At 40.2% G+C, this 14,595-nt stretch overlaps 1 protein-coding gene across 3 annotated transcripts in view; it reads left to right on the plus strand.

The window, feature by feature from the left end:
* The window catches only part of mctp1a (multiple C2 domains, transmembrane 1a), a 116,002-nt gene that overhangs the window by 83,132 nt on the left and 18,275 nt on the right, over positions 1-14,595 (plus strand). For all 3 annotated transcript variants that reach the window (XM_025053254.1, XM_025053255.1, XM_025053256.1), the window contains 2 exons: positions 1,807-1,923; positions 12,911-12,967. In XM_025053254.1, coding sequence (XP_024909022.1) covers positions 1,807-1,923; positions 12,911-12,967 — 174 coding nt within the window. The remainder of the gene's footprint in view (positions 1-1,806; positions 1,924-12,910; positions 12,968-14,595) is intronic.

Genomic DNA, 14,595 nt, shown 5'->3' on the forward strand with positions numbered 1-14,595 from the left:
CCCCCCCCCCCCCACAGCTACTATAACAAAATAGAAGGAGGAATGAAGGGGAATGACAGGTTAAACAACCTCAGGCATATGGTGGAGGAAAGTAAGATATGCAAGAAAGTGAGGAGCAATGAGTCTAACTTTTTGTGTGATTAGAAAACCAGCAGTGAATATTTATATTATACAGTACACAGTGAAATGATAGTAATATTCCAAGCATTTAAAGGGAGCAGTGTGTGTGTGTGTGTGTGTGTGTGTGTGTGTGTGTAGGTTTGTACTGCTATGCTTGCCATGCTGTTTAATTTGAAATTTATTTTGCTTAATCTGAGTTTTGGGGACACAATGCTTTTTGTAGGGGTTTGTGGAGAGTGGGGGAGAGAGGAGGGGTTAAATATGAAATTGTGACTGCACACTGTTTGTGCATTCTGCCGTCCGTCTGGCTCAACAGTGTTGCACATCAGATAATGTTAACAGACTGTTATCTATATTAAAAGCAGACTCTAAAAATAATAATAATAAATCCAAATTTTTATCTATTGCTGTCCTACAGTACAGTCTCTTTGTCCCTTTCTCTGTCTCTCTGTCTCTCACACACACTTTGATTGTTGATTACCAAGCTTTCTATTTCGTCTTGTTGATATCATTCAGCCAGATTGAGTGGTAATTGTTACACTCACCAATAAAACAGTCGTGTACAGCAATAATCTCCGTTTCAATTTCTTTAAAGTTTCTCATTAAAACTGATTGTAAAACAAGGCCGTCCTTTTTTAAACCAAACTGAAAGTAATTAATTTCAAATCTTCTTTGCTCCTAATTAAAATAATGGATTTCATGTACTTGAATTTAATAAATTTGTTTTGCGAGACAGAGATTGAGCATTAGGCACGGTTTGGTGTTTTCAACATTTGTTGTAATTGCTGTAGTGAGTTTTATCAACCTAATCTCTGTATACTTAATTACAAAATGAATTACTAAAAGGACAGTGTTATAAAACAATAATTGTGATTTTTTTTAGACGTTTATTCTTCTACTTTTCTTTCCTGTCACTGATACAATGCTGTTGTCACTAGCAGAGGATTCTCCCACAGCAATCGTCTTCACATCTTTCCAATAATCTGCTGTCAAAAGCTAAAGAGACCTGACAAAAGGCAGAACACTGGTTTTTGAAAAAGTTAAAATTCACATGGTTCTTTGCTTGTTTGGTGATGAGAGGGGAGGTGAGGAGGCTGCGGTTTCTTGGCAGGTGGATGCAGAGAAGGTTAGAGATCGGCCATGGGAGTCTTTGAGCTAATAGAGAGGGTATTGGGACTTGGAGTGACAGGGTTAGGGACTCTGGGTGTGGGGTGTGTGAGGTCAGATGCTGGGGTATTTTGGCTTCAGTGTGGAAGGGTCAGCAGCAACGTGCTGCAGCTGAAATGGTACATGACCTCAGTCTGTGAGATGATTGGCACGAAGTGAAGAAACTCTGACGGGATGTGCTCATCATCCTCTCCGTCCTCATCCTCAGATAAGGGCCCAAAGAGTCTTGAGGGTCAGGGCGTTGAACCCAGGCTCATCGACACCAGGCTCCACAGCTTTGTTAGAGCAGAGGCTTATCTTTATGCTTTACTCCATGGTGGTTATGATTCTGCATATGAATGTGTGTCATCGACAGTCACACATATGGTCAAAGCACGTTCTCAGGAGGTTTTCCCTTTACGGGGTTCAATACGAGGTCAAGGGTGTAAAAATGTCTTTAACCCATACTGTTCTTATGTTTTTTGTCTGTTTCTTTTTCTTTTGCTGACATTTCTCTCTTCCTTTTTTACCACTCAACAGCTTTTTGTATTTGTGGTTTGGAACTTTGAACTCTATATGATCCCCCTGGCTTTGCTGCTGCCTTTGGTCTGGAACTACATTCTCATCGCATCGGGGAAGGATACGAGGCAAGATGTGGTGAGTAACCCCATCACTTCTTGATATCTGTCCACCTTTCTTCTTATCCTGACTGTAAATTCTTCCTTTGTAATGACGAGGATCCTATTGTGAGAGGGCGACATTATCGTTTTGTTTCATTTTTCATTTGCAGTATTTTATTTTTATCCAGGTCATTTCTCAATTGTAAAAGAAAATGAAAAACAACGGATAAATAACAGATAATCATAATTCTGGTAATAATGCAGTTGTTTTAAGATATAGCCTTGATTTTATGACACTCTTACACTTGCAGCAAATTGGAATTTAATTAAAAACTCCAGAATTCTTAATAACTCTTCTCATTTAGGGTCTTCTTTCTCAGTGCGATCTCACATTTCTTACTTTGCCTCCGTTCAGGCAAAGAAAAGAGAGAAATAATAGGCTGTCACCTTGAGCTATGTTACACCACTTACCTGCTAGTGTATTTATTTAATTCATTTATTTATATCTCTTATACCAATTAAATGATGTCAAAGCAATGTCATGGAAAAACAGACAGGTTTTAATCATTGCCAGGGACATTTGGAGAGTAGAATATCGAAGGATTTGAGCCACAGACCTGCACTTGGACTGGAGCGTAGACAATTGAGTGATTAATTTTAATAAGTGCCTTTTTCCAAGACTCAGGTGAAAATAAGCAGTTAAAACACCTTTCATCGCTCTCTATAAATTTATTTTATTTACCTCTTCATGAGGATTCATAGAGAGGGGTTAAATTGGATTAGGAAGAGATATAGAATTCAGTTGCTATAATGAACCAAAACATATTGCTATGTGTCATTGTTTTATTGTACATTAAATTGGAATTAGTGGAAAACTGCACTTTAGTTATGGACAGATTTGTTTAGTCAGAGCTTGTGAATTTATAAGCCAATCTCCATATTATTCAAAAAAGTCATTTAGTTACACAATCTTTAAATTATTATTATTTTTTAATTCGGTGTATTCACTAAAATTAAAAACAGAAAGTTAATCTTTGCAGTTTAGTTCCCGCAACAAATTCACACGTGTATGGCTTTTCTAAGCCTGTAGATGGCGACATTGCCCGAAAAAAAAAAGAACTGCACATGCCTGCAGACAAAACCGGTCGGACGGTTAGTCCCTCGTACCTGCTGCTTACATTCATCCAGACCTAATAATATTCTTCTCCCCCTGCACCTTCTAATTAAATTGTGGGAACGTTGGTGACACATCCTCACGACATGTCGCTCACTACACATACAAATAAGCACACTCCCACTTCATGCAGAATTAGTCTTTTTTTCCTTCTTCTTAAAATGGACCATTTTCTCTTAAATACATCAGAAATTTATGTTTTTTAGTTAAGTGGCTATTAGTATAATACTGAAACAGGATCCAGAGACTTATTGCAGCACATTTCTGACATATTACGTTTCACTGATTTTAAGCATTTGATAGTTTCACTTTTCAGCTGCACAACATACATTCTATAGATGTGTACAACTTTAAAACTTAGGATGTTTGATCATTGAAACCTTAACAGTAATATAAACTATTGTTGAAGTTGTTTAATGTTTTTGTTTTTGTTTTTTTCAAGTAAAACTCATTAGTTGGTGCTTTTATTTAGTGCTTCAGGTAAAAGGGGAAACAGACCAGTCTGGCTTTGTTTCATTTGTTTTCCATCCTGTTGAATTTGGAAGATCTTTTGGGGGCAAACTAAAATTATGACCTTTAGAAGTTCACAGACAGATTACTGCAGATTTCTGTCCTGTGTGTGTGTGTGTTAGCTTCTGTAAAATGTAGTGTGTGTTGTAATATTAAATATATTGTGTTGTACTTACAACATGAGGCCTTTCAAGAGTTTTTGCAGCTGCTGAAATGAGTAGAAATGAACAATAATTAGTACTACTAGAACATATTTTATTGTGGTGCTAACATTTACAGGTAAAGCAGAGATATATAAGTACAGCATTTAAGTTACTGAGTAGCAGTGAGTGTGGACTAGTCAGATAACGTCAGTTATCAACTCTATTGTCCTCTGTCTGTAATTGTCTTCCCTTTGTCTATTTGTAACACATACAGTCAGAGTATAAAGAAAAGACAGGGTTTTTTTTTTCAGGCGTTTCTCTTTCAAAAGTCCCTGTGTGTGTTCTTCTAGCCATGGTATTCTCCACCTGCAGGGGGGTTCAGACTGGTGGGAATGTGCACAGTGAGAACGTACAGTATCTGCCCTCTGTGCTTCCTTTCCCAGTCGCCTGAAAACATCTTCCGACTCTTTATCTGAAGCCGAAGTCATGGACGACTCACTGTTTCCCTCTCCCACTTGGCAGGGAACAGAAAAGAATAGAAAAGAAAACAAGGGGAGAATGGCTTTCTAATTACTTTAAACAACACACCAAATTAAAGCATTGTGCTGAGCCGAGCAGGGGTCAGCATCCGGACCATTGTGGTTTTTCCAGCATTCTGGGGGTGAGGGTAATGCCAAAGGAATCTTTACTGAACTCCGTGTGAAGGGTGAACAAGAGGGAGCGAGAGAGAGAGAGACAGAGAGAGAGAGACACATACACACACACAAAGAGAGAGCAAGTGAAAAAAAAAAAAACACACTTGAGCACACACTCCTTAATGAAGTGAAGGGTCTTGCTTCATCTGACGAGTTCAAGGTGGAGATTTTACATCACAGCCAAACTCCTCTGCCTTGTCGATGGTGGATAAACAAACACAGTGTTCTTTACACGCTGTAATTTACCACTCAGGGTCACCGACTGTTGTGTGGCTACATGCTGCTTTGCAAACAGATCCTGGATCTGCTTCTTACCCTCGCCCCAACCTTGACCGGTACCTGCTAAGCAGTCTATGCATCCTCAGAACAGCGATTAACGGAGGCGATGTTCCGGCAGGGTTATTGACCTGTTCTCTTATCATGTAGTACTCTGACCCACCAATTTTGACTCCTCAACACCTTTTGCTGACCTGTGTGTTCTGCTGGAACACGCTGAATGAAACAAACCCAACAAAAAAGAAGGACCTTGAATATATACAGGGGATGATACTATTTTTACTTTGACATTCCTTTTTCCATCTGTGTGCTGTTGCCCCGTTTGCAGGAAGAGGCAAAGTACTTTGTGTGGCCATTTCCTTTTTGTATCTATCTTTTTTAGCTTAAAAACAGTTTTGTGCTTAAATCCATTCATGCCTGCTGTAAAGGAAGCTGCCAGCAGCCTGAGTTCGGTCAACCAGAGGACATGTAACTTTACTGGGAGAGGGAAAAGGCTGCAAGGCATGTGTGCAGAAGCATGTGTGTGTATATTTTCACAGCGGTATGTCATATTCATGACACATGAGCATATATGATGGGTGCTGAGATTAGCAAGTGAGGAGACTTCCCCGTAGAAATCCTTCCATGCTGTTCTGCAGGTCCAGAGAAGGCCCTCACCAGATGTTCCAAAGGTGTTAATTTCAGTGCAGGCTGTGTAGAGAGGCTCAGACCAGTCATGGTTATGTCTCGTTTACCAAAGGATGATGGGCAATTAGGCCTCATCCTCCTGCAGGACCATTATTTTAATCCCATGAGTCCATTATACTGATTCACCCCATGGATTTGCCATCATATCAGAGAGAACGTTTTAAATAGGCTTAATGCATTCCACATTTCTGAACATGCTCATCGCTACTCTTCATCAAACATCTGAATTAAAACAAATATCCTTTAGATTTTGGATTTGTTTGAATCCATGTGGTTCTACTACTTTCCAAACCATACAGCACACACTGTGACAGCTATGTATTGTTCATTAGTGTAAAAAGAATCTGGTTAAGTTCCAAGGAAATAGAAATGTCAGTGGGTTTTTTTTTAGCGTGATACACTGCCAATTTTATCTTCTCTATTTTCTCCCTGATTTAGCATCTCAAAACAAAGCAAAAAAAGAGACGTTTCAGCATCTCTAAACTAACTGTGCCGTGACATCTGCCCTCATTAAGAGACACAGACAACACACACAGGTAGAGAAGAGTAAATATTAGGAGAGCTGGAAGGAAGGAAAAGAGGAAACACTGCCTATTATACCTCAACTCCTCCAGAAAGTCACACCTCCACGTTTCTTTCCCCCCGTAAGACTGCAACTCTGAAAAGAAAAGGGAGCGCAAGAAAAGGAGATGGAGTGGGAGCAGAAAAGAGACAGAGAGGTATTCAGAAAGAGCAAGCACAGTGTAGCAGCGGTGGATGGCAGGCGCTTCTCACTGCGGAGTCAGACATGGCAGATGGTGACAGGTGACAAAATCAAAAGGTCATGTCACTTTTAACTGGAAGCGCCTGTGCCCCACTGATTTCCCTCGTGCCGCCCCGGCATCACCGCGCTCATCTCTGCTCTCTTTTTTTTTTTTTTGCTCCTCTCCACTCCTCACTGTCTCTGCATCTCTGCTAAACTGGCAGATAGGATGGCAGGCTGGCAGGCAGAGAGACGGGCATAGTTTGAAGCAGGACAGGAGCAACGGGAGCATCAGGAAGAATCCTTCCAGCTTCCCCTTTTTTCTACAGCTTGTCTCTCTCTCTTTCTTCTGTCTTCTCCTTCCCCTCCATTTGTCTGACTCCCTTCATCACATTGAACCTTTGTAACTGTCTGTGCTCTTTTCTAACAACATCAGCAGCTCGGGGTCTCTGCCTCCATGCTTCTTGTTGTGTTGTTTTGTCTATACAATACATCTGCTGTAGATGTTTGCAGGGTTTTTCCCATTGAAATACTGAGCCAGAGCCTACGGCTGCATGTGATTTTGTGTGCAAAAAAGGCACATCAACTGTGTATCAACCTACCTCCTACCTCAGCTGAGTATCACAGTTAAACAAGACAGCATCATCTGTCTGAGAGGCTTTTACTGTATTTATGCAGTCTGGATCTCAGACGATGGTGATGATGGTAGAAGTAATGTTGTGATTTTCTCTGAATAAAAGCTGCTGGATTATTAATTAATAATCAGATGAGCTTTTGGACATTTTTTTTCCTGAACCAAAAACTTCCAGGGTTACCAGTTGATTTTTTTTTATCAAATCTGACTTGTAGAAATTAATTAAAAAAATGATCATAGTTGCAAATTATTTATCATTATTTTCACACTAGGGGTGATACAGAGTAGTTGACCTATTGTGATTGTGAATTGTTTCACATTGATGTTTAATTCATTAATGTGGATAAGTTACTGTTCACATATGTGGAACATGGCTCACAGAAAGAAACTATGATAGAGCAATCATAATGTCCACTCTCATGATGACTACTTTTCCAAGCTCTGCATGCCCAGGGTTTTTCTCTTCCCTAATAGTTTTATGGTAACTTACAGTATTTTATTTTGCAGTGAGCAAAATATATGTAACCAACACACCTTAAACCAATCATTTGGGAGATCTAACCAAATGTAAGATGTTCCATATATTTAATATCAACGTTATATACGTGTAACTCGTCACATCATCGACGACATCAGTGACTAGTCGATGTCAACTTGACTTTCGACTATTACTTTTAAAAATGTTATCACAAGGGAAGTGGGTGGAGCCATGAAGTCCAGTCAATCACAGGTAGTCATGTAGATCAAAAGGAACAGGTGGCTTCGGGGTTCCCTGTGAAGAGGTGATTGGGAGATCTCCCATTGTTCCCAGGGGGTAGAGGTGTTTTAGAAAGTTGGTGTGAAGAGAATTTGGGGAAATTCTCTTTGAATGTGTGGGGCTATGTGACTGTGTGTGCTCGGGAGAGCCTTTTGGTGTCTTATCATCTTCCTGCTGCAGACCCAACCAAATGTGAAAACCACTGAAATCTAACAGCAAGAAGGTCAGTGTTTCAAAGGTAACACGGACAGATGGCCTTTCTATTGTCATTTGCATGTTCTCTCTCTGCTGTATGTGAGTGGGTGGACTGGTATGATTAATAAATATGCAAATGAGACATTAAGGTAACTGCAGACTCTAATCTGATTATGGATGTAAGTGAAAATGGTTATCTGTCCAGAATTTCTCCATTGTTTTTTGGGCCCTTTGATAAACGGTGGCCTGTCTGAGCAAGCAATTCTGTACCTTTCAGCCGGCATAGCCATTTTCCATAAATAACCCAATATTTGGCACCCAAGACATACGACACAAGAACAGCCCACTTCCACTGCATGTCTGCACCTTTTATGAAGACATTCAGAGTAAATAAAAAATGTCTAACATTCCCGTTTGGAAAGGTCTATGTAAAAACAACTAATCTCTCTTAGCGCTCACAGATTCGGTGTTGTTTTCATGAATATGGAACCGCCCTCCTTGCCCCCTGCCTCCAGCTCTAGTAGCACCCCGGCCTCACCCCTATCTAGCCTCCTGCTGGGTGAGCCCTGGCTGGGGCAGTACAGATGGAAGGGCCCCCCCTCCAAAGGCCACAGCTCTGACAGCTTGTGAAGGCCCTGTGTGGGTCAGGCCAGCTCAGCCAACTACCCTTATCAGACACACAGCCCTCCCCCAGTCTGAAGAAACCACGTAGGCAATATGTACACACAAAGACAGAGGAGACACACACGTACACATGCACGCATGGACGGAGCATACCAAGTAGGGCCTTGAGATCCCCCAGCCAGCCAGTAGACCAAACCTTAGCAGCTGGAGAGGTTAAAACCCCCTCACATATCAAAGATGAGGAGCAGCAGGAGGATGGAGGGAGAGAGAGAGGAATGGGAGAAAAAAGACAGAGAAAGTATATCTTCATGTTTGCTGAGATGTCTGCCTTGGCGTCAATTCCCCCTGTGGCTGTCATTGGGAAGGTTAGAAGGGGAGATAGTGAAGCTGCGCTTCAGTGGGGAAAGATTTGAGAAAGTGTAGACGCATTCCAGAAGGAGAGTGGCTGCTAGTTTATGTCAGTTTTTTTTTTATTTATTCTCTCTAGAGTATAGGTGTATGTGTGTGAGTGTTTTTCCTGTTTTTTTTTTTTTCTGTTTTAACACCTTTTGAAAGTGCCATTCTGACCGGAACCAAAGACCCTCCATGACCTGTGGTGTCATTTCAAAGATTCTTCTTCTAGGATTAAAAACAAGCTATGGATGAAGGCATAGGTTAGGGTAAAGGAAAAGTATAAAATGATTATCAATTACCGTTTGCAAACATAAGTCTTCCCTTCTTTGCATTAAAAAGTCTTTGTGCACTACGGTCATGGAGCATAATATTCAAAGGCTGATGTCACAGTGTCATACTTCAGTAATGATGTGCAGAGATAAAAAAAAATTACAACCCCCCCCAGATTTTTTGTTCTTTCAGGATGACCTGAAAAAATATTAAAATATATAAATATATAATATATATATATATAAATATTTTTGCAATGCATACAAAACCATAACATACTGTACTATACTATACCATACTACTCTCTTCTTATTTTTTCACTGTTCATCAAACCATTCTACACAACACACAATATTGTACTGTACTATACTGTACTGTACCAATGTGTAATGTGCTGTACTGTACAATACCTCACTGCACTCTCCTGACTTTTGCACTGCATACCCATACTATGCTACTCTAGATAGTGTAATACACCATACTAGTTACCACATGTACAGTATTATTTTGTTCTTTTAAAACAGGAGAGTTCAAACGAGTAGACCTCAGTCCACATAGGTCTGTCTGCCTACCCAACCAATAAGTGATATATCTAAGTGTTTGCCCTCTATTAAAAATTCAGTCTGAGCAACAATCTTGCAAATCAGTTCAATTTAGGCCTATACGATTGTATTCATATTTTCATGGCTGTTTAAACCCTTAATGTCAGCATACCTGCATTAATTTGATGTTGGTTTTATTTTATCTGTATCTTTGTATGTATTTATGTGTACCACTGTAATCTGTAATAGTAGCCCTGTATCATGTGAAGGTTTGAATATTGGAATCCCCACCTCACTAGAAGATATTGAATTGACTGGAGCAGCTCTGCGGGCAATGTGAGTGTGACACGGTGAGGCTGTAGTGCTGTAATGATAGTAATTCAATGAATGTGATAATGGGAGGATATGTAGGCAAATGGTATTGTGCACAAACAGGTCTAACAAAGGCCAGAACCAATACGGCAAAAGACAGAGGTGAAAAGAGAGAAAATGACGGATGGATGTTTGGAATTCATGGGTTGCACTGGGGTAATTTCTCTTCACTCTGTAGGCTGTAGTTTTAGTGCACGCATTTAGCTGTGGCACTCTTCAGGGCAGATGACATGTTCCGTGTCTTTTTATTTATTAATTTTACACTGTGTCTCGTTGCGGGAAACATGACTTCCCCTCTGTAACCACAGGCGATAGAAGGGGAGCGAGCAGAGCGAGGAGGAGGGGGAGACAAACGACTCTATCACTCTCACTGTCTCTCTAGGTCATGCTTCTCCAGCTATGCTGGTGCTCACTGCCTTTGTTTAAAGTTGGGAGCATGTGCCAGCCATGTCCTAGTAAAGCCTCTGTGTGGAGGAATCCATTATGTTTGTATTTTGGCATGGGTGAAAGGATTTGGGAGGAACCATGATGACTTTATAAACAGTCACAGTCCTTTTGTTCAGCGGTGCCAGGAGGCATTGGTTTTACAGTATCACGTTAACATCTTTCGCCTCGGCTGAGAACAGCCATCTCCTCTGTGGTGTTTAAAAACCTGAGTTCTGCATCTATTCACAATCAATAAAGATCATTTGTAGATGCAGTTAATCTCATCTGTCTAGACCGAGTTGAGGTGAACTGGGAATAACTAGTTGCTGTACAGTCAGACTGGAGAGCAGTGTAAACATGCACAAGACTTTTTACCCTAGTGATACACACGCACCCGCACACACAGTATTGACTCTACCCTTTCAACTTTGCTGATCTGAACTCATCTTTGTTTGTGTGGGAAGCAGTATTTACATAAGAGGCTTATGTCAGACGCCACATAGTTGCTCCCCTTATTCCAACGAAAAACAAAAGGCACAAAAGCTATTGTCTTGTGAAGTAATGATTTTTGGATTCCTTCAAACTCTCGTGTTGTGTTCTGGAGTCATTTAAAGGGTTGTGGTGATTTGTAAGCCGGGCAGAGGTTCTGAGTGGTTTAAGGACAGGGACGAAAACTGAAGCAGCTGACAGCAGTGCAGCTTATGATCTGCATATTTATTTATGTGAATAGGAAGGAACAATATGACCTTAAGGCTTTAATGCAGGAGTGACAGAAACCAGGTGGTTGGGTTTAGCAGTGATCTTCACATGTATGTTTTCACTTCAACAGCATCACTCATGAACTGTGTGTGTTTGCGGAAAGACGTTGACTCCATTGTATCAGCAAAGGTCGTAGCCTAGGAAAATTCAAGTGGTTTAAAAAAAAAGTGTTTGTACCAAGATGTTTTTCATTTCTTTTTTAATAAAAAAATGTTTCCAGAGACGTTCCAGAAACGTTAAACAATTTGAAGACCATTAAGAATGTTATAGCCACGCGGCACAAAAATAGCATTCACAGTTGTATGGGGTGCGTCAGTAAATGCAAATATATATACAGTCTTGGGTTGAGATTTTGGGTACCATACTGTATAATCCTGTTTAAACATTACACCTTTTTCAAATGTTAAGGGCTTTTTTTCTGAAAACTGCCTTACCTCATTCTGAACAAATTGTGACTTCTTAGGTGTAAAGTGCACCCCAACTGGCCTGCATGCCATCTAGACCACTCACCTATTAGAATAATGTAGTAGGGGTTCTCAACGTTTTTGATAAAGAACTTTTACAATACAAAGTGGCCTGGGACCCATTGAATATCAAATTTGTTGAAGTCAATATTTAACCTAGCCAAAAATGTAGTTGAACTGACTGATGTCGAAACCATTGTAACTGAGCTTCTCACGAATAACATACTGTATCTCTGGTCTCTTCAGTTGATAGCCTATGCAGTCCTGTGCCCCACAGGTGCATAACTGTATGTTTTTACAGCCCTCTAGGTGGTGCTGCTAGTCCAAGTTTCTATCGATATGAATTACTGATCTAGTTTATATTAGGAACAAATGGTGACCACAGAAAGCTTCACAGCTCAAGTCTTAATAATGAAAAAAATACTTGCAAAAAAGGCAACATTTAGTAATCACACTTTTTCAATCTTTTAAAAGTTCATTTTATTTTCCTGTATACACCCGTATCTGGAATGTGCAGTATTTGATGAATTGCAGTTTGCTCAAAGCCATTTGTCTGCTGCATTTCAGAGGTTACAGTTTTGAACACCATGCTTTGCTGTAGAGTAAAGCTATCCAGATGTGGTTTTGGTTCCTAAACTGTGCACACTGATTATTTGTTTGTTGTTTTTTTCTCAGTACAGTATGTATGTATCAATGCATCATGGGCCTCCTGGGCTCCACCAGCTCCTGTTTTCATCTGTTGTGGACCACTGAAGCACATAGTTGTTGTTCTTTGTGTTTTGTTGTCTCTGCCAGCTTTCTTTCTCGGCTTTCTTCCTCCGTTGAGAGTCATTGTGAGTGGGTGTAATATGATAGATAAACCAATAGAAATGTGGAGTTAGAAGTAAAAGATAAGTGCAAAAGGCTAAAGAGGTCAGAAAAGATCAACCATAATAATAATAAGAGATTTGATGATGGCTTGTGCAGAACGGCAGTAGATTTAAATGCTTTTGTGCAGCGGAGGTTGAATGGATGAATAGGCTTTAATCCTCAGCCTGCTTTGAAATTCAAAGCCAGGGCATTTGTTTGCATTTCCAGAATAGTCGAGGCAATGCTTGAACAAGAGAGCATTTCTAAAATTAAATTCTAATTCTGAAAAAATGTGGCGCTCGTGACATAATTGCCGACACCAATCGGCAATAGTTTTCAATGCCTGTTCAAAACCTTGCCATAAACGATTAGTGTGACTGTTGTTTGCCTGTCTCACTGAATCTGATAATGTTAACTCTGTGTTCATTTGTGCAAAAACATATCTTTAACACTTTAATTTTTCATTTTCTGTTTTTCTTCTTTTTTCTCAACCTCTGTATGACATCTGACAGCAAGCAGTGGAGGACCTGCTACAGGATGAGGATGAGGAATTTGACAAAGATGACAAGGTAATTATGTCTCATGTCAAGGTTGCATGCACACACGTGTACGCACTCACACCGACACACACACACACCAGCAAACACACCGCCTCAGGAGCGATTGACACAGCTTCACAGACCGGAAACACAAACAGACAAATAAATTGACTCCATCTTCACCCCTCCTCTTCCTCCTTCTCCTGCTTTTCACCCCCTGCTCAGTTATTCTCTCTGCCTGCAGCGCAAACACATGTACACAGATTGCACAACCTTTTAACCTTTTGAAAAGTTTTCTCTGTGGCCGTATACATTCTCTACCTCTTTTCTCCGCTCTGTTCATTTTACTACAGTTTTGGGGCAACATCTCAATTTTTCCCCTTCATTTAACATTAACTTGAATTTATGTCACTAACATTGTCTGTTACCTGAGAACAGACATCCATATAAATGCTTAGTTAGGTATTTAGGTCCATTCACTGCTCATTTATGTCCCAGTAAAACAGCATCTGGGTTTGTCCAGACACTATCACGTATAACAACAGGTGGCTGTTTTACTGCCTCTGTGCATTTGCACTCTAGAAAAAGCTACTGAGACAAATGCCTTTGGACAGGATACTGTATTGGAAAAGGGTAGACGTGATTGTATATAAATGAATAAGCCTTTTATTCATCAACTCGGTTGTCTGGGTTCTTTTTAGTTCATGAGCTGAATCATTCTAAATTAGTCAAATTGAGTTGTTTTATGCAGGAACAAAAATGCAATGCAAAAGCTAATCTTGTTTTTTGTTGTTTGTTTTGAAAAGTTGATTTATGGTGTATGGACACATACAGTTAGCAATACTAAAGACATATACACTTGGAGTTTTTTGTTTGTTTGGGGTTTTTTTATGTGCCTCCCTGCAGAGAGCTCAGATTTCAGTTAAAGTGAGCATCCATGTTTAAGGGTTGGTCCCTCTGTCAGTACTTTGTCAAACCAAGTTTGGATTAAATTGAACTATCCCTTATGTAGCTTGAAAAACAAACTAAAACTTGTTGAGCTGAATCTTGATACTTTATCTATTTTTTCACTTTGGGGTTACAAGGGTAATATGTGGAAATGTTCATGAGCTGGTTTGAGGGGCAATTACTACTACAAACATCAGTGGTAATAGTTTTGCTCCAAGGCCTCTGACCAGAAAATTTGAAATGTGAAAATGACTGCGTCTAAGGGCCATGTTTATATGCATGCTGCATTTGCTTTTACAGCCTTTCTTCAAGGGTCATGAGTGCAAGTAGGCAGCGAAAAGGCTAAAATAGCGGTATAGTAAAGCTGGTGAAATAGTCATCCCACCAGCCAGTCGGCCAGTCAGGCAATCAGTCAGTTTAGCCAGTTGAGTGATGAGTGCACACAAAGATACGTGAGCAGTACATCCTCTCCCACAGAGACGTGGAGGCAAAGTTTCACGGCTGTGAAGTTCCAAGGCTGAAATGTTCAGGGGGCACTGACTGACAGAAGATATGCACCAGGCAACCATGAACTGCTTTCTTAACCCTTTCTTTATGTCTGCCCCGCACATCAATGCATTTCTTGCCTCTCTTGGGAGGAAAAAATATAAAAAATACAGGCATTTGAAAAGGTGCAGATTATATGAAATACATTTTGGACTTTCATATTG

The sequence above is a fragment of the Cynoglossus semilaevis genome, chromosome Z (genome assembly GCF_000523025.1).
Source record: "Cynoglossus semilaevis isolate Cse_v1.0 chromosome Z, Cse_v1.0, whole genome shotgun sequence".
NCBI classification, from domain to species: domain Eukaryota; kingdom Metazoa; phylum Chordata; class Actinopteri; order Pleuronectiformes; family Cynoglossidae; genus Cynoglossus; species Cynoglossus semilaevis.